Below are 17,287 nucleotides of genomic sequence, written 5' to 3' on the forward strand. Positions count from 1 at the left end.
GCGTGGGCGAACTAGTGGCGGGAAATGCTGGAAGCGGAACGAGATCGTTGCTGGGTTTTGTGTGCGCCTGCTACAAATCAAGACCTTGGCTCCAAATCGATCTTACTCACGACGTGGAGGGGCCCCTGCATTGAGGCGGCCCCCAAAACGTCTTGAGATCGTCTATGGTTAGGAGTATGTATTTAAATTTTCGTGTGGCGCATTGTCTGTCTTCCTATCATTTTCTCTGCTTGCCTAATCGTTTTCAAGACCTTTGACTTTCGATTTCGTTGAAGACCTTCCCCAAGACCTTGGATTCTCCGCCCGCTCAAAAATGTTGACACTTTGGCGCAAGAAATTAATCATAATTTTGATGGAAATTACAAAAATATCAGATGTCTGGGCACAGGGCATCAGAAACGTGAATGAGTAGGCGCGGGCGTGCGGTATGGTATGGTCAAGTGATTGCTGCACTTTTACAGCTGTAACTCTATGGTCGTCTCGCTTGCTCTCTCATTCTTATCGCTGTGACGTCGCTGGAAAATGGAAAGGGCAATGGCAAGTGAGTTTTTTCCCTCTCCTCTCACGCTTTGGAATGCTTGGGAGAGATGTTTATTTGTTTACTTCTCGTTCTGTTATTTCACAGTTTCTTTTCTGTTCTATTTCTGATTCATGGGATGATCGCAAAGGGCGGAATCGAGAATCACCATTTCAATGAGCACTGGGCCTCCAGCAGAGTATCAGCAGATTTCAACAACTTTTTACGCTCATCTTCGTTCAGTGGCAGCTCCAAAATGTGGCTAATTCCGCTGGCCGTCACTCGACAAGGTACAGAGAGTACCACACTGTCCTCTAGACCGTAGAGTCCCTTCACATCTGTCCCCACGCAGCACACTTGGCCGGTATTCTCCACCATGCATTTGACAACATCTGAGGTAGTCAGCGCCACGGCCCAGTTAGTGTAGCCCTTGGCCTTACTAACGTGCACACCTGCATTGAGGATGCCATCCATGAGATCGGACCACTTCTCCTGGTCCTTGTCCGTGCCCAAATCCTTCACGACGTCGCTCAGTCGAATCCCACCTACCGTGACACTGGACCAAACGGGCACAGCACTACTACCATGCTCTCCTATTATATAGGCGTTGACTGCCGATGTGGGAACCTTAAGGCGCTTCGCGATTAGGTAGCGAAAGCGGGCAGTGTCCAGGTGGCAGCCGGTAGTGAAGCAACGATGCTTCTCCAGGTTTCCGATGCGCTGCACAGCAAAGGTCATAACATCGGCTGGATTGCAGATGATAATAAAAATCGCCTTGGGGCTCAATTCAACCAGCTTGGGTACTACAGACTTCAGAATCACAACCGTTTTGTGCATAACGTCCAGACGAGATCGGGTTTTGCCTGATGGCCTCGCTCCCGCTGTAATAATGATAACATCCGAATTCTTGGTACGATTTCCATCACCACAGGCTTCGACAATCGGATTGCCCAGGAAGGCAGACCCATGTGAGAAATCCAACGCTTCCGCCGTGGCCAAGTCGTATTTCACATCAAGGATCACCAGATGCTTGGTAAGGTTACGCACCAAAAGAAATGCTGCAACTGCCGCTCCGACCTGGCCCGATCCAACCACGGTTATTTTAAACGAAGGCTTTGGCTTGAAACAGTCCACCGGCTTCATCACTTTGTTAAATGAAGAGGCTGGACGTACCAACTGGTTGCCGAAGCCATCCAAACTTTTCAACAGCCGGCGCATCCACAAAATGGACATCATTTATAAAGTATAATTTTGATTTTTATTTAACCGAAATCTTTGAATTTTGATATCGTTTTGATGAATCAACGATGACCAGTGATGAAAAGCAACGTTGCTCTTTCTTTGCAAATAGTATACTTTTCATAGTATTTTCCACACTCTTGTGCAATGCACCAATGCTGAAATTGTGTAGAAATGCCATTTAGGGCCTATTTCGTGATCAGCATCGAAATTCTGATCGTCTATCATTAAAATCTAAATTTGTTTAAATATGTCGGAAAAAAGGCATGCCGAAAAGTGGATAACGGGGCATATTTGAAACAAAAACGGCCAAGCTTGTCAACAAACGTACACATTTCCCCTTCAGGTGTCGCTTTTGGTAATTACATAAAAAGGTATTTAATATGGAGCAAATGTGTTGTTAGCATGTAGTTAGTTACCATGTAAGGAACTTAATTTTGTGGAAATTGTTGTTGCCCGTTTTTGCTTAAACCTTTTATTAGGCAAAATCCAATAAACGTATAAAAGTATTTCAAACAAAACAGTCAAGTAGAAAATAGATTAATTAATTGGATAAAATTATGTGGGCAGGGCTAAATGTTCTATATAGCTGAGAATATTCTACGGAAGATCAGAAATGAGGAATATAGAACTTAAACTCATCTGTATGTTTACGGTATGTTTTTAAAATGAAGCGGTATATTTCTGAGGGTCGGACGGTATATCTTATCGATAAATCCGCGGTCACACTGACACTGATTTCCCTTATAAATAAAATAAATATAACTGAATAAACCTCTAAAATGTCGCGCAAAGAAGCCCTCTCGCAGTTTATCAACCAGATCCATGGTCGCCCCGTGGCCGTGAAGCTGAACAACGGCGTGGACTATCGCGGTGAGTCTTGTGTTGTCAAAAGAAAAGCACAGCAAGCTAAAATGCCGGCTGAAGTGACTTACAATTACTCACCTCACTCTCTCTCCCTTTAATACCCCGCAGGTGTGCTGGCTTGCTTGGATGGCTATATGAACATTTGCCTGGAGCAGACGGAGGAGTACATAAATGGGCAGCTGAAAAACAAATACGGCGACGCATTCATCCGCGGCAACAACGTGCTCTACATATCCACGCAGAAACGGAGAGTTTAGTCGTAGAACTTAAGTTTATTTCATAAATACAAACGAAACTCCATTCTGAACACTATGCAGTACGCTCAACTGGGATAGTGTGGCGTGCCGAACTCTTGGGGAATAGCTCCAAAGTGGCGCAACTGCCGTACGGAGTAGCCTGAGCCCAGGGCGGCTATCAGGCGTTCGCCGCGGAAACCAAACTTGCGCTCGTAGTGTGGCCGCCAGGCGCGACCAAAGTGCGGTTCGAAGGGGATCTCGCTGGCCTGCTGGAAGGGTGAGTTGCCGAAGAATAAGCGGTCTAGGTAGTCCAGCACGGCTTTCTTCTTCTGAAAATGCACGAGAAGGGGACTGGCGGTGGCAGCAGTGCGCGGATCTTGTGAGGCCAGGTTCTTGAAGTACTGAAAGTTTACCAGATCCACGTTCGAGAAATCAAAGGCCTCATGCAGGTCGTGCAGCGTGGCTTGGACGGCGGGCACCTGCAGACACTGGATTCAAGGGCAATGTTAATGCGGTGATTAGTGGATAATTACACACTTACCATTACGGCCAGTGCAGCAATTAAGACGTATTTGCACATTGCAACTGGTACGATGGGTCCACTCGCAGAGACGACACCTCAACTCTTCCTCAAACGGAACTAAACTGATTTGAATAAATTCGGCCAACTGCATGCGCCCAGGCCGAGCCACGGTGAGTGTCCAGCGATTTGCAATCAGTCGCCAGCTCTTGTATTTTGTTGTAATCATTACCCAATCCCACATGACACAGTGTCCGCCGCTGCCCAGCCAAATGTAACAGCCGCCCCAGCCCCAGCCATGGCGGGTAATTAATTGATATGCATGTCGCATCAGCAGCCGTGTTCCAATCAATGCGCCCCGATTCGGGTTGGCTCTGCCACTGCTTCGAGCATTTACATTTTATCACTCGAGGGCGACCCACTGTAGATAGTAGATCTTAATGAATCGTCTTTGTTAGCAACGAACCGAACCACTCGCTGGTATTGAAAATAGGGCAACCGAGTGGATTGTTGACTATTTATTTATGTATAAATTTCAATTCAAAAACTTAACCTGCGGGAAATGAGTGCTAAAATACAACATATAAGCTTTGCCTCAAGCGGCTTGCATTGAAACCAGCTCCATTCGAAGTCATCGTGATTCTCTGCAATTTTCATCATTTGGAGCAAAACAAATTCAATTAATTCAGCACAAGGCTCGTGCAAAAATACTTTAAAAATATCAAGCTATAACTATAATTATATCCTTCAGTTTTCGTGTACTTTTGTTGATGTGAGGCCTGACTTTGCTCTTTTCGTTTATTATTTGTTAAATCACATTCCTCTTATATGGATGTACCATTTGATTGATAGATTGCCAAAGGATTTAATGCCTTCTTGTTACTTTTGCTCGCTTCAAACGCAAACTTTGACTTAATTAATATCATTGAAAATTTAAATGAAACAGAAACGTGGGGGTCTTGGTTAACCTGTAGAACATTGAAGAGATTTTATTAGCGCTCGTTTTAGTTGGCCCAGGACAAAAGTTGCTTCATGACGGGATCATCTGAAATCAAATGAAACGAGTTATAATTTGCTGTAATTAAGGAAATGACAAGACAATACCATCATCGCCAACTTCAGCCGTAGTTGTAGTTGTAGTCGTTGTGGCCTTTTTCTTCTCTTTGGCCTTCTCGGGCAAGTCCTCTGTTGGGGCCTCGGGCAATGTGGGCGCTGGCTCGGGAATGCCAATGATTTCCTTATCAAAGTTCTCCTGTTCCAGCTCATCGAGTTCCCGCTCGAGATCTTCGTCATCCAGATCGGCCCCAAAGGCGACTGGGTTGGATATGGCATCGGAAATCTCCCGGGCCACATCCTGCTGCTCGGCAATATCATCCATCATGTCATGGACCTTGTCCACATCCCTGCGCATAAAGTGAATCAATCAGTTGGTTTTTGGATCTCATCTGGCGATGGCGATGGATTACTCACATGTGCTGGTGGGCATTCTTGAGCGCATCCGCAGCATCCTTCATTGTTGTCAAGACGGCAGTGTTCGTATTGGCGCTCTCCAAGGCCTCGCGCTGCATCTCAATGGTAGACAGGGTGCCATCAATCTGCTGCAGTTGTTTCTCCAGCCTCTTCTTCTTTTTGAGGGCTTGCAGGGCCACTGAAAAGGCGACAAGTTTGCTGGTGAGTCTTGGGCAAAGCGGCACGTTTCGCTAAGATGTTAAGGCCAATTTTGGATTATTTTAAATCGAATTACTCTACGCCGTAGAGTCTACGGCATGGCTAATGTCTGGTTTTAGTATCGAAAGGAATGTTCATATTACGTTCTGAGCATATGCGGACACATCCAGGCGTCAAATGGTATGCGGGTGAGAAAGGCGAAGAAATACAATCATTTTACTAGATAATTATATTCAAACATAAGTACATGTCTAGCATGGCAGTGGTGGAGGGGTTGGGAATGTCTGCCCCAACCACAACAAAAGCAAAGCAAAAATGAGTCATTTTTCCTCCGGATATTTATGGCACTAATATGCGGCCACAATGAGTCTCCATCAGCGAAGCTCCAGGATGGCAGTTCCACCTGTACATACCTCTTTTGTTTTTTGATGCATTCTTTCGGGCAATACTCAGCTCGTCCTCGATTTTGGCCTCGAGAAACTCCTGCTTCTTGATGAGCATGTTTTCGGTTTCCCTCAGTTTCTGTATTGCCTCCCCCGTCGTTGGGGCCACCTCCTTCTTGCCACCAAACATTTTCCCAAAGAAACTCATCTTTGTTTTTCTGTTTTTCACGCCCAAAACTCCTGGAATCCTATTTGAAAGTGTAGTTTTTCAATTTTTTGCGTTTCCTTTTTCTGTCTGGCGAGTTGTTTTGTTCGATGAGCGATGCGTCATCACGATTACATACCGATAGCGTGTTTGCTCACTATCGCATGTACTATCGATTCTATCTGCGCTGTGCAGCTGTGCACAATTTGCCGACGCCGGAAAAAACAATAATAATTGTTAAATAAAATGGCAAATCGGACAGTGAAGGAGGCCAAAAACGTGCATGGCACCAACCCGCAGTATCTCATCGAAAAGATCATACGTTCCCGCATCTACGACTCCAAGTACTGGAAGGAGCAATGTTTTGCCCTCACAGCCGAACTGCTCGTGGACAAAGCCATGGAGCTGCGATTCGTCGGCGGCGTTTATGGAGGAAACATAAAGCCGACGCAGTTCCTCTGCCTCACACTGAAGATGTTGCAGATTCAGCCGGAGAAGGACATTGTGGTGGAGTTCATCAAGAACGAGGAGTTTAAGTACGTCCGTGCATTGGGGGCGTTCTATCTGCGACTGACCGGAGTCGCCCTCGACTGTTACAAGTATCTGGAGCCCTTGTACATCGACAACCGCAAGCTGAGACGCCAAAACCGAGCCGGGCAGTTCGAAATTGTCTACATGGACGAGTACATAGATGAATTGCTGCGTAACGATCGCGTCTGCGACATTATACTGCCTAGAATACAGAAGCGAACCATTCTCGAGGAGAACAACGAGATTGAACCGAAGGTGTCCGTTCTGGATGAAGACTTGGACGACGAGCTACCCAGTGAGGATGAGAAGCCAGACGAGCGAGAAGCGAATCGGACAAACGAAAATTCTGCTTCAACTGTACGACGCCCGCGAAGAGCTCGCTCAAAATCCAAATCGCGCAGCAGGGAGCGGGACCGACGTCCTGCCCAAAACAACAATGGTCGTTCTCGAGATTACTACGATGAACTGGAGGAGTTTGAGCGGCAGCGCAATCGCACCCGCAACCGTGACAACCAGCACGAAGACCGCCGACAGCCAGCAGCACGTCAAGATCGGGATAGAGAACGACAGGATCGGGACAGAGAACGCCAGGACCGGGACAGAAAGCCCCAGAATCGGGACAGGGAGCGCCAGGATCGGGACAGAATGCGCGAGCGGGAGAGATATGGCGAAAGAGATAGACGGGAGCGAGATAATGGCTCCCGCCACGACCAGCGGGAGAGAGAGCCGCGAAACGAGCGCGACCGACGTCGCCATTAAAATTAATTTAAAATTAAAATATTGACCACTAAAAAACACCACACCGCCAAACCCTCGGTATTTTTATTTGCCCCAAGTTGGCAGCGCCTCCGCAGCAAGTGGTAAACAGAAACAGCTGCTGCTGTTGTGGCCTTTAGAAAGTTGAAAGAAATTTTAATCGTAGTGAACAATTTATTCGTCTGTTTGTGTGATTAATGTTTAATCATCCATGTACTTGTATTAAGTAACGTAACACATTACGCATAGGTCGATAAATTGCTTACGTTGCCATTTCGCGGCAGCTGAGGCTTTCAGTAATTGTTTTCGCTCTGTTGCGCTTAGAAGTCGTCTTCGTGTCTGTGACTGATTAAATACTATACGCTGCTGCATTGTTCAGAATGAATTGCTAGTTTCGTTATCTGCTATAGTAAGAAAAGTCTGTGCAGTTCGGTATCTTTGTACCCGAAAGATAACAAAAAAGTAAAGGCTGGGAAAAATGCCTCGCATAGATACGGAGCCCTTGGTGAGCGATGATGATGCGCCACGCACTCTGGATGCTGCTGCAACGGCCACAACCACACCGAGCACCACTTCCATTGACGAGGAGGTGCCCGTCCGCCCGCCCGCGCTTGATTACAACAGCTACCGTTGGTTCATCCTGGAGCCCGCAGTATTTCTGATCTTCTTTGCCAGATATCTAATTGGTACGGGCAGACAGACAGGAAATGGCCGAGCATCGTTCAATTGACTTTTTGTGTTTTTTTAGGGGCGGTTTATCAGAATCAAATCCTCTACCAAACCTGCGTCACCATCATGAAGTATAACGCCACGGAATGCGAACCGTTGCTGGGCATCGATAGGGGAGAATCGGAGGCGGCGAAAGTAAGCGATTTACACAGTAACTAAAATAACTTTTGTGATAATGCGCCGCAGTTTCTGTCTGGTTTGCAACTTTTTATCTGCTGCTGTTCTGTTATAAATGCTTCCCTGCGGGGCGTTTTGCTTGGCATTATCAATCCTCACTTTTCCAAGTGTCCGAAAAGATTACTAAACGATCACAAGACGTGACCCACATAAGCAAGAGTGCAGCATCAACTAGACAAAGCAAAATCTATCTATCAAAACATTTAGCTTTGCCGATCGTTCCCATTGTTTGAAACTTGGAGATAACACTAAGTGCCAACATATGTGGAACGCGTCCTAGAACTTATCAGCGAGCAAAACAGAAGTAAACTGAAAACCTTTATGACTAATTTGGCTGTCTGGGCGTCGTCCCAATATCGACCTACCGAGCTTAAAGGCGGGCATTAACAATATCATATACATAGATACGCGATACACGGCAATGAGTCAGGCAAACGTGATGAGCAGCTGTGCTTTGTTTCTTTCAGAAAATAGAGGTCCAAGTGCAGGAGTATTCGGCAAACATAATGATGACAACCTCTCTTCTAGAGAGCATAATACCAGCCTTTGTGAGTCTATTCCTGGGTCCCTGGTCGGACAAGTTCGGCCGGCGGCCCATACTCCTGACAACCTTCACGGGTAGGTGGTATTACACTGAATAAACCCCTCTACTTTTTTAACGCTTTTTTCTAATAGGCTACCTGACGGGCTCAATCATACTGATAATTATTACCAGGATAACAATGGTCACAAATATAAGTCCTTGGTGGTTCCTGCTTTCCTCTGTGCCCTCGGTTCTGAGCGGAGGAACTTGCGCCTTGATAACGGGCATCTATTGCTACATATCGGACGTGGCCAAGGAACGCAAACGAGCCCTGAGGTGAGTACTGTAGCGCATCCTTTCAGTGAATCGAAATGCATTTATTTGACTATTCCAGAATGGTTCTAAATGAGGCCTCCCTCTGCACGGGCATGATGGTGGGCAACGTGGCCAGTGGGTATATCTATGCAGCAACGGATGCTTTCACCCTCTTCTTCATAGCCAGCTGCTTGATGGCCTTGTCCTTGATGTATGTCTATTTCTGTGTGCCCGAGAGCCTGATACCCGATCATCTTCCCACAGGAGTAGGTCACATCTATTTGGGACACCAGATAAGCCATCTAACAGACTTGTTCTCTTTCGCCTAGTCACGCATCCGCGAGTTCTTCCGTTTCGATTTGGTCAAGGATCTGGTCCGCACCTGTTTCCAAAGGCGGCCAAACTTTGACCGTGCCATTATCTGGCTGACTATGATCGCCCTGACCATAGCCATCTTTGATATGGGTAAGAAAGTGACTGAATTGCGTTCCAAAGATTTCATGCCTTCAATTAATTTTGCTTTATACCAGAGGGTGAGAGCACTGTCAACTACATGTTCATGCGGGAACAATTCGACTGGACTATCAAGGATTTCAGCCTATTCAACGCCGCGCGAATTGTCGTCCAGATTGTGGGCAGCATAGTCGGAATGGTAGTCCTGCGACGCGTGCTGAAGCTATCAATCATAACCATGGCAATGCTGTCGCTCGCTTGCTGCGTTCTTGAGAGCACAGTACGTGCCACGGCCGTGTACTGGCAGGAGATGTATGTCGGAATGGCCTTGGGCATGATGCGCGGCGTAATGGGACCCATGTGTCGTGCCATTCTGTCCCATGTAGCGCCAAGCACGGAAGTGGGTAAGTTAGAATCCCCCTGAATCAGCGAACCGTGAAGGAACGATTAACTAAAACAATATTCCCCATTTAGGCAAGATATTCGCACTGACCACATCGATGGAGTCTGTTTCGCCGCTGGGAGCTGCTCCTCTGTATACGAGCGTTTACAAAGCCACGGTGGAATTTTATCCAGGAGCATTCAACTTCATCAGCGCCGTCTTATACTTCATATGCTACGTTCTAATTGCGTAAGTTACCGCAAGGTTACTTTAATCGTTTGCTTAAATAAATTCCCGAAATTGCAGCATCATTTTCGGCATCCAGAAGTCGATGGGCAACAGCAGTGTTTATCAGGCTATTGGCAGTTAGCCGGCTCCCCGCTCGGCTTAGTTGATTGTATCTCAAAGACCAATTAAATCTGTACGTGTGTGATTGCTGCGACGGTTCTCAATGTGAACAATTTGAAAATATTTCTGTATTTGATAGTCGTTTATCCACGACTTGTGCAAGTAGTATTACGATTTTTTTTTTTTCTTTTACCATATTTTTTTTTGTGTTCATGTGCCTTTGGGAACACAACTGTGCCCTTGCTATCTCGACTGTATTTGGGAAATGCAAACACATTAAATTACAGTATTTGTATATTGTATATTGTATCAAAAACAAAGACGAATCGTATCAGCAGAATGCAGCGCGACAATAAATTGTAAATTCATAAACTTTTTAGCATATTTAAGCATAAGATGTTTTGATTGTTTCGAAAGCACCTCTGATAAGTAATGCAAGTGCGAGACATAGAGGGGCCGGGCCCATACGCACTGTGGTAGGGTGTGGCGGCGGGGAGAGATACGGGACGGCTCGTATCGCTCCGACGTGCTGTGTACTTTTCAGCTGGTTGCCATTGCTAGTGTATCGCTAGAGTTTGCCGCGCGCAGAAGCTTGAGCGCCGAAGCTCATCGTTCTGTTCTTGACTGTGGAATTTTACGATATTGTTTTGAATGAATAGCTAATTCCTTTGTTTAGCGATAATTGGTACGATCATTTGTGCGATACGTCCGTGACCTTCGATTGATCAGCATGCCTAGAGGTGACGAGGATCCCCTGGTATTAGCCAGTGATGATGCCGAGGCATTGGAGTCTGGAGAATCGCCCCCACCCACGACAAGACGTCTTCCGTCCCTTATACTGGAACCCGCTGTGTTTCTGGTATTCTTTGGTAGATTTCTAACCGGTACGGATTGCTGTTTTCAGTGTATAGCATACAAAAGTAAACATTTTGCAATCATCAGATGCGGCATATCAAAATCAGATCCTCTACCAGACCTGCGTCACTGTAATGAAACATAATACCACTGAATGCCAGCCGTTTCTGGGCAGAGATCGTGGAAATTCGGATGAGTTCAAAGTAAGTTTTCATGGCGTCGCACAATACGATGATGGGGAGACGACACAAAACGTGTTTTCTATTGCTTTACAGAGTGGAATGGAATGGGAAAACAAATTAATCTGTTAATCTAACTACTATTGCACACATATGCACACATATGCACATTCATATGCGCATCTATGTTTATGTGCGTTTTATAACTCTCTAGTATTCAAAATGATAACATAGGTGACAATTTTGTATATGAATGCATATACTTATATACATATATGTATGTACTTATAATATTTACAGGCCAGGTGGCTGGTTCTGCTTATCAGTAGTTAAATACAAAAGAAAACACAAAACGCCCATGAGTAATTGGCTTAACTTATCACAAAATATCGACTGGAATAAATATGTATGTTGATTGTAGGAGTGCGCTGCCAAAGACCCCCAAAAGCTATGACTAATAGGACCGTGACGCCACTACCATGCTTATCGGTGGTAGATAATACCAGCCTAAACAGATTTCCCCTTGCAGAATATCGAGCCGCAGGTGCAGGGATATGCGGCTACCATAATGATGATCAACGCCATCCTCGAGAGCACCATTCCTGCCATTGTGAGTCTCTTCCTGGGCCCCTGGTCGGACAAGTTCGGCAGGCGTCCCATACTGCTCTCCACATACGCGGGTAAGCCGGAATCACCTGCATCTATTTCTGATAGAGTCTATAACTATGCTGGGCTACAGGATTCCTGATAAGTGCCAGCATTCTGATCGTGCTAACCCATATATCGGCCATCACAAACATCAATCCCTGGTGGTTCCTGCTCTCCGCGGTGCCTTCGGTGTTCAGCGGGGGAACCTGTGCCCTCATCACTGTCCTGTACTGCCACGTATCCGATGTGGCCACGGAGAGCGGACGAGCAATGAGGATGGTTTCCATGGAGGCGGCCCTAGGGCTGGGCATGATGACGGGAAGCATGGCCGGCGGCTACATATACGCCGCAGTCGGTGCCGGAACGCTTTTCATCCTAGTGGGCTCCCTCATAGCCGTAGCCCTGCTCTACGTCATCTTCCTCGTGCCAGAGAGCCTCAAGCCGGAGGACTTGCAATCCGAGGTGCGTATAAAGAACATTGAGTGTTGGAATTGAGATTTTCACCGACTTCCTCTCCTCTTTAGGCGCGGATACGTGGGTTCTTCCGCTTTGACCTGGTCAAGAATCTGGTGATGACGTGCTGCAGGAAGCGTGAGAACTACGATAGGGCCATCATCTGGATGGTCATGATGTCTCTGACCATGTGCATCTTCGCAATGGGTAGAGTATAACTGCACATGCACCCCTTCAGCACCACGAATCTGACTCTTTGCCTAATCTTTCAGAGGGCGAGGGAACAGTCAACTACATGTTCATGCAAAAGCAGTTCGACTGGACTGTCACGGACTACAGCGTGTTCAATACCTCGCGGATCGTCATCCAAGTGGTGGGCAGCATCATTGCGATGGTTCTACTGCGCCGCCTGCTCAAAGTCTCGATCATAACCATGACAATGTTGGCGTTTGCCTGCTGCGTCCTGGAGGGGACTGTTCGGGCGACGGCTCAGTATGGTCAGGAGATGTATCTGGCTTTGGTGCTGGGCATGATGCGCGGTGTCATGAGCCCCATGTGCAAGGCCATTCTCTCGCAGTTGACGCCAAGCTCGGAAATAGGTAAAATATTCTCCGTGACCACGTCGCTGCAATCGCTCTCTCCTCTGGGCGCTGCACCGCTCTATACGGCCGTATACGCGGCCACTGTCTCGTCCTATGCGGGAGCCTTCAACTTCATCAGCGTGGCTCTGTACTTTCTGTGTTACTGTTTTTCGGCGTGAGTATCTGATACCAGCTTCCGGGTATTCTTTATTGAATACTTTTATTGTTTTCCATGCAGCACCGTCTTTGGTATGAAGAAATCAATGGAAAGCAACACCGCCTATCAGGCATTTGGAAGTTGATCAAGGACTTGAATGTACCGCAAATACCTCTTGAAGGAAACGATCTTTGAAGAAGCATGAGTATTAATAAAAATTAAAGTGATGCTGTGAGCCAAATCAATTGTAAGCCATATATCTCAGAAAATATATTGAAAAGTAATTAAATAAAATGTTATATGTATGTATTTCTGAATTACTGATGTTTGATGATCGCTTCTCACACAAATTAAACACGCAATTGGCTGGATTTGCATCATTAAATTCGGTAGACTCGTAAAGTTTTATTACTTAGGTATGATCACATGTTAATTTAGGCATAAATCCGCCGCAGCACCTCACTTTAGCACCTTGGCGTAGTGCTGCTTGTGCCTGAACTTGATGCGCAAGACACATCTAGAGGAATGTACAATATCAATTAGCGGGCCCCCGAGGGGCTTTCTTCTTTCCCTCTACGGATTCGGCGACACTCACCCAATGAACATGAACGAGAGCAGGTACAGGAACGCGCTGACAAAGTTGAATAGTCCCGGGTATGTGGTGAGGGACCGCTTGTAGATTAGCGTGTAGAGCGGAGCGGCAACTGTGATAATGTATGATAATTAGAAGCTATACAAATTTCAGTACTACTCTCGCTTAGAAATCGAAATTACTGGACCAGAAAGCAGAAACCAGTGAAGTGACGAGGCTTACCAAAAGGTGCAAACGATTGCAACACATTCTTAATGGAGAAAATCTTGCCTGCAATGAGTGTTCAAATATTTTCACAATTGAAAACAGCTGTGATGCGGGATATTATGTACTCGTAAATGGCGAAACTCACCCAAGTCCGATGGTGGCACGATATTCGAAACAATGGTCCGGCACATGGGTCCCGATATGGAGCGGAAGACGCCCAGGGTTACTGAGAGGTACATGTGCCAGGGCATTGTGGCAAAGCCCTTGGCGAGATTGTTGAGTATTTCCGAGAAGAAGGCCAGCAGGCCAAGCGTAACCACCGACAGGCGAAAAACCTACGGCCAGAATAGAGCTCAGATCAATGGAAACCAATACTACATATGTACATAGATCAAAGGAAATTTACCTTCCGCAGAACAAGGAAACCGATTAGCGCTCCAATCATGGGCACCAGATGACTGACCGTCTCGTAGAATGTGTAATCCCTCACCGTCCAGTGGAACTTTTCGCGCACAAACAAATACATTACAGTCATCACGCCATCTGGAAGCAAGCGTTCGGTTATATAAGGCTCTGGGATTACTGCGGAGAAGACTCACCAAAGACGAAAATTGACAGGAACATGGCCATTGTGACGAGCCAAATAATTGCGCGAGCATGATTTTCGCGGGGCTTGAAGCAAGTGTTAATCATATCTTTAATATGGATGAAACTGAATAGGCCAGCCTTCTTGATCCGGTCCGCCGCCTCCGACTCGGCTCTGGCCCTCTTGGCCTTCTCAGGCAGCCGCTCCACGTACTTGGCCAGCATGTCGTCGTCGAAGCTCATGGCAGGAGTCGCCGGCGTGGGCAGCTCGCAGGGTCTTCTCTTCTCCTCATGCTCATCGTTCAGGATGTTCGGCGGGCAATCGATGGCGACGCAGTCCAGCTGAAGATCACAGGCTGTCATCGGCACATCCTTCGACGTGTCGCCCTTGAGGGCAGTGGCATTCTTCGCATCCTCCGCCTGGCGTATGTGGAGGCTCTCAGGCACAAAAAAGATGATGAACAGCGTGGCGAAGGTGGAAATGCAGCCGGAGAGACATATGGTCGCCGCTGCCCCGGTGGCGGCGTACACGAAGCTGGAGAGCAGCGAGCCGCTGGTCAGCCCGATGAAGAAAAGCGACTCCATGAAGATCATTCGGTAGGGCCGCGTCTTGCAGTCCGTTATATCCGATATGAAGCAAAAGGCTGCCACAGAGAACACACAGTTTCCGCCCAGCAGCGAATGTGGCACCGCGGCCATAATGTACCACCAGGGATTGACCACGTAGTAGCTGGACAGCTCGCAGATGGCGGCCATCATCAAGAAGGAGGCGGAAAATCCTAAATGTGACCAAAAATGAAGTGTAATTGCTCAAAGGAATTGTTTTCCTGCTTACCAATCATCGAGACAATCAGCAGCGGCTTGCGTCCATAGTGATCCGACCAGGAGCCGATGAACAGGCCACAGAAGGCCGGCACAATGCTCTCCAGGAGAGTGCGGGAGAGGAATAGATTGGCCACATACGGCTGCAGCTCCGTTTCAATGGCCTGCAAAGGGAGCGGAGGCGTCATAAGATATCGAATAGTTGGCTGGGAATGCGATTCGTTTCCAGATAATCACTGTGGTTATGTGGAAATGAACGCTATTCCCCGATCCAGAGCTGGGCTGTACACACATTTATCTCGGCGCTGGCGTTCTTCGAGTCCAGCTGCTTGCAATCGGACTCGTTGTAGTGGAATATCACCGTGCACGTCTGATAGATGACCTGGTTGCGCTGGATAGTGCCTGTAGCCGGTCACAATTTGGAAACAGAATAGCTGTAAAGTTAGTTTAATCTGTGTGCCGGGTCGGGTCCACGTCCACTCACCAGAGAGGGTGTGCGAGAAGAGCAGCATGAAGACAACCGGTTCTATATAGAACAGATGGAACACTTTGCCCCACTGCAGATTGCGGAGCTTTTCCAGCGTAAACGCATTCGAGGCCTTCTCAACCATGCTTGTCCGGTTATTGCCAAAATTTTGGCCTCACAGTTCAATGTTTTATGCGTTCTTTGATTTCGATATCGGTTTTTTTGTTTTGTTTTTTTATTAAGGCCTTGGCTTAGTGGCTCTTATTGCACATTTCAACTCTTGTCACGTAACTGCTTTTGGGAGGAAAATCCCTGAGCTTACACCCCCACCCGCGCCACTTCCGATCAGATTATCACGTTAATATTATGCTATTATTAGTATTCAATCGGTTTGATTGCTGTGGATGCGGATACCCATCAGAGGTTTGTATTCACTGAACCAACGCGAAACCGGGCAATGACTACGACAACGACAACGACAGCCGCTACATCCAAATCCGATGACGGCAAGCAAATAACAATTAGAGTTTTATTCTCGAAATGAGCTGCTACCGCAAAATCCGTCGGTTTATATAGACTCTCGAAAAAGCAATAGCAAAAAACAGCCGCAACAGGTATACACGTACACTGAGAAACAGTCAAACAGATGAACAGTTGTTCATCTAAGTCTATAAAAATAAAATGGGATAGCTCGGCCCGATTCAAATGAAACTACACTACGTGAACTCCACTTTCAATTGAAAAGGTGTTGCGGGTCCAGAGAACGACTTAGCCAAAAGCGACGCGACTCGACTCTACTCGACTTCGTTCGACGCGCGACAGATTTATGTTAAGTTGTTCGTTTCGCTATCAACCCAAGTATTGTCCTAAATTTAAGTTAGTCTCGGGGTCTGTCTCAGAGTGTTGTTTGTTTTCTTTTTGCATTAATTAATTATTATTTTCACCTATTTTTGATTCGTGCAAATGAGTAGCACGAGCGCCAGACTTTTGATATATGTTTGTATCTGGAAATGGAATTTGGTAATCCCAGAAATTGAGGCTGGAAAATTACGGATATGCAGAACAGATCTTGCTTCACATAACACACTTTACAAATGTGTTCATGTTTCGTTTCATTTATTTTACGTAATCATTTTTTTTTTTATTACTGAATATTTACTTGATGATAAGTCGTGCGATATTTTGCAACCCTTCAGAAAGAATGGAATCTTAAAATGAGTCTGAAATTCTACCACTGAGGAACCTATTTTCTCTGCTCTGCCTGTAATGATGTAATCTAATGCCTTCATGTAATTAAGAAGATTTATATTGGATAGGTAGATATAAAAATATAGATTTAATTTAAATAATAGCGGTGGTTATCTTTGGGCAAGTCTATAGATGATAGTGTACATATGAAATTCCCGACTAGCGGGTATCTTATGGTCGGAATATCGGTTATAGCGTTACTAGTTATTTTGCCCATCATGTTTGGCTGATTATTAAATAATAATTTAAATTCATTTGATGGCAATGATATAGAATTCCAGAGATTTCGCTCCGCTCTGTTGGTCCATAAAATGAGTAGAGTTTTATTTGTAATTTCTTGTATATATTTTTGGTGAGGCGCCCAACCGATCTTAATCAAGGGTGTAAAAAACTTGGCGACTAATTTAAAATTAGCAAGTGAAATTAGCATTTGATTAAAGCAACGAACATATGTATGAGTTAGCACCAATCGATGGGATGTTTTTTGTTGCTACATTGTGCACAAATTATATATATTCTTAATATTTTTATAGATCCGTGTAGATTTGTCAAATAACAGCGCACACGCCGCTACATTTGGATGCTATAATAACCCACATTTTGTCAATGGGAAAATCTTGTCCAAGCTTTTTATACCCGATACTC

The 17,287-nt window shown here is 46.0% G+C and overlaps 8 protein-coding genes across 9 annotated transcripts; 4 read left to right on the forward strand and 4 right to left on the reverse strand.

The window, feature by feature from the left end:
• Positions 1-617: 617 nt before the first annotated feature.
• Positions 618-1,831, reverse strand: LOC108160953 (L-lactate dehydrogenase B chain). The gene has a single exon (XM_017295244.2). The coding sequence runs from the start codon at positions 1,751-1,753 to the stop codon at positions 683-685; it is 1,071 nt and encodes a 356-aa protein (XP_017150733.1). The 5' UTR covers positions 1,754-1,831; the 3' UTR covers positions 618-682.
• Positions 1,832-2,472: 641 nt separating this feature from the next.
• LOC108159604 (U6 snRNA-associated Sm-like protein LSm6) lies at positions 2,473-2,930 on the forward strand. The gene is made up of 2 exons (XM_017293058.2): positions 2,473-2,629; positions 2,732-2,930. Exons 1-2 carry the CDS (start codon positions 2,539-2,541, stop codon positions 2,878-2,880), a joined length of 240 nt encoding a protein of 79 aa, XP_017148547.1. The 5' UTR covers positions 2,473-2,538; the 3' UTR covers positions 2,881-2,930.
• On the reverse strand, positions 2,925-3,778 carry LOC108159603. The gene is made up of 2 exons (XM_017293057.2): positions 3,401-3,778; positions 2,925-3,347 (listed from the first exon to the last, which is right to left on the reverse strand). The coding sequence occupies exons 1-2, from the start codon at positions 3,437-3,439 to the stop codon at positions 2,946-2,948; spliced, it is 441 nt and encodes a 146-aa protein (XP_017148546.1). The 5' UTR covers positions 3,440-3,778; the 3' UTR covers positions 2,925-2,945.
• A 281-nt stretch (positions 3,779-4,059) lies between these two features.
• On the reverse strand, positions 4,060-5,750 carry LOC108159602 (charged multivesicular body protein 4c). Of its 2 annotated transcripts, XM_017293055.2 has the most exons (5): positions 5,461-5,750; positions 5,191-5,193; positions 4,850-5,027; positions 4,484-4,782; positions 4,060-4,424 (listed from the first exon to the last, which is right to left on the reverse strand). In XM_017293055.2, exons 1-5 carry the CDS (start codon positions 5,636-5,638, stop codon positions 4,384-4,386), a joined length of 699 nt encoding a protein of 232 aa, XP_017148544.1. In that variant the 5' UTR covers positions 5,639-5,750; the 3' UTR covers positions 4,060-4,383. The 2 variants fall into 2 exon arrangements, with proteins under 2 accessions (XP_017148544.1, XP_017148545.1); XM_017293056.2 differs by lacking the exon at positions 5,191-5,193 and having other exon boundaries at positions 5,461-5,749.
• Positions 5,751-5,793: 43 nt separating this feature from the next.
• LOC108159600 (pre-mRNA-splicing factor 38) lies at positions 5,794-7,307 on the forward strand. Its single transcript, XM_017293054.2, has one exon. It carries the CDS (start codon positions 5,882-5,884, stop codon positions 6,923-6,925), a length of 1,044 nt encoding a protein of 347 aa, XP_017148543.1. The 5' UTR covers positions 5,794-5,881; the 3' UTR covers positions 6,926-7,307.
• Positions 7,308-7,382: 75 nt separating this feature from the next.
• Positions 7,383-10,221, forward strand: LOC108159598 (proton-coupled folate transporter). Its single transcript, XM_017293052.2, has 9 exons — positions 7,383-7,608; positions 7,671-7,786; positions 8,296-8,446; positions 8,504-8,687; positions 8,746-8,932; positions 8,996-9,131; positions 9,197-9,523; positions 9,594-9,750; positions 9,808-10,221. Exons 1-9 carry the CDS (start codon positions 7,401-7,403, stop codon positions 9,869-9,871), a joined length of 1,530 nt encoding a protein of 509 aa, XP_017148541.1. The 5' UTR covers positions 7,383-7,400; the 3' UTR covers positions 9,872-10,221.
• A 169-nt stretch (positions 10,222-10,390) lies between these two features.
• On the forward strand, positions 10,391-13,039 carry LOC108159599 (proton-coupled folate transporter). The gene is made up of 7 exons (XM_017293053.2): positions 10,391-10,733; positions 10,792-10,907; positions 11,413-11,563; positions 11,623-11,993; positions 12,056-12,191; positions 12,257-12,740; positions 12,804-13,039. The coding sequence occupies exons 1-7, from the start codon at positions 10,580-10,582 to the stop codon at positions 12,865-12,867; spliced, it is 1,476 nt and encodes a 491-aa protein (XP_017148542.1). The 5' UTR covers positions 10,391-10,579; the 3' UTR covers positions 12,868-13,039.
• Positions 13,040-13,089: 50 nt separating this feature from the next.
• On the reverse strand, positions 13,090-16,314 carry LOC117187798. The gene is made up of 9 exons (XM_033390649.1): positions 15,413-16,314; positions 15,221-15,330; positions 14,942-15,092; positions 14,121-14,885; positions 13,928-14,064; positions 13,667-13,856; positions 13,537-13,584; positions 13,318-13,426; positions 13,090-13,239 (listed from the first exon to the last, which is right to left on the reverse strand). Exons 1-9 carry the CDS (start codon positions 15,537-15,539, stop codon positions 13,182-13,184), a joined length of 1,695 nt encoding a protein of 564 aa, XP_033246540.1. The 5' UTR covers positions 15,540-16,314; the 3' UTR covers positions 13,090-13,181.
• Between the last annotated feature and the right edge of the window lie 973 nt (positions 16,315-17,287).

This window comes from Drosophila miranda, chromosome 3 (genome assembly GCF_003369915.1).
Source record: "Drosophila miranda strain MSH22 chromosome 3, D.miranda_PacBio2.1, whole genome shotgun sequence".
NCBI classification, from domain to species: Eukaryota; Metazoa; Arthropoda; class Insecta; order Diptera; family Drosophilidae; genus Drosophila; species Drosophila miranda.

Bases quoted from the DNA above. Each gene is read 5' to 3' on its own strand.
- LOC108160953 (XM_017295244.2), bottom strand. From the start codon at position 1,753: ATGATGTCCATTTTGTGGATGCGCCGGCTGTTGAAAAGTTTGGATGGC.
- LOC117187798 (XM_033390649.1), bottom strand. From the start codon at position 15,539: ATGGTTGAGAAGGCCTCGAATGCGTTTACGCTGGAAAAGCTCCGCAAT. The intron at 13,427-13,536 runs GTAAGCCTCGTC...ACATTATCACAG, and splicing joins GCAATCGTTTGCACCTTTTG to TTGCCGCTCCGCTCTACACG. The intron at 13,240-13,317 runs GTGAGTGTCGCC...ACATTCCTCTAG, and splicing joins CTCTCGTTCATGTTCATTGG to ATGTGTCTTGCGCATCAAGT.
- LOC108159604 (XM_017293058.2), top strand. From the start codon at position 2,539: ATGTCGCGCAAAGAAGCCCTCTCGCAGTTTATCAACCAGATCCATGGT. The intron at 2,630-2,731 runs GTGAGTCTTGTG...AATACCCCGCAG, and splicing joins CAACGGCGTGGACTATCGCG to GTGTGCTGGCTTGCTTGGAT.
- LOC108159603 (XM_017293057.2), bottom strand. From the start codon at position 3,439: ATGTGCAAATACGTCTTAATTGCTGCACTGGCCGTAATG. The intron at 3,348-3,400 runs GTAAGTGTGTAA...CCTTGAATCCAG, and splicing joins TTGCTGCACTGGCCGTAATG to TGTCTGCAGGTGCCCGCCGT.
- LOC108159598 (XM_017293052.2), top strand. From the start codon at position 7,401: ATGCCTCGCATAGATACGGAGCCCTTGGTGAGCGATGATGATGCGCCA. The intron at 7,787-8,295 runs GTAAGCGATTTA...TGTTTCTTTCAG, and splicing joins GAGAATCGGAGGCGGCGAAA to AAAATAGAGGTCCAAGTGCA. The intron at 9,751-9,807 runs GTAAGTTACCGC...CCGAAATTGCAG, and splicing joins ATATGCTACGTTCTAATTGC to CATCATTTTCGGCATCCAGA.
- LOC108159599 (XM_017293053.2), top strand. From the start codon at position 10,580: ATGCCTAGAGGTGACGAGGATCCCCTGGTATTAGCCAGTGATGATGCC. The intron at 10,908-11,412 runs GTAAGTTTTCAT...TTCCCCTTGCAG, and splicing joins GAAATTCGGATGAGTTCAAA to AATATCGAGCCGCAGGTGCA. The intron at 11,994-12,055 runs GTGCGTATAAAG...TCTCCTCTTTAG, and splicing joins CGGAGGACTTGCAATCCGAG to GCGCGGATACGTGGGTTCTT.
- LOC108159602 (XM_017293055.2), bottom strand. From the start codon at position 5,638: ATGAGTTTCTTTGGGAAAATGTTTGGTGGCAAGAAGGAGGTGGCCCCA. The intron at 4,783-4,849 runs GTGAGTAATCCA...CTTTATGCGCAG, and splicing joins AAGAATGCCCACCAGCACAT to GGATGTGGACAAGGTCCATG. The intron at 4,425-4,483 runs GTATTGTCTTGT...ATTTGATTTCAG, and splicing joins GGCTGAAGTTGGCGATGATG to ATGATCCCGTCATGAAGCAA.
- LOC108159600 (XM_017293054.2), top strand. From the start codon at position 5,882: ATGGCAAATCGGACAGTGAAGGAGGCCAAAAACGTGCATGGCACCAAC.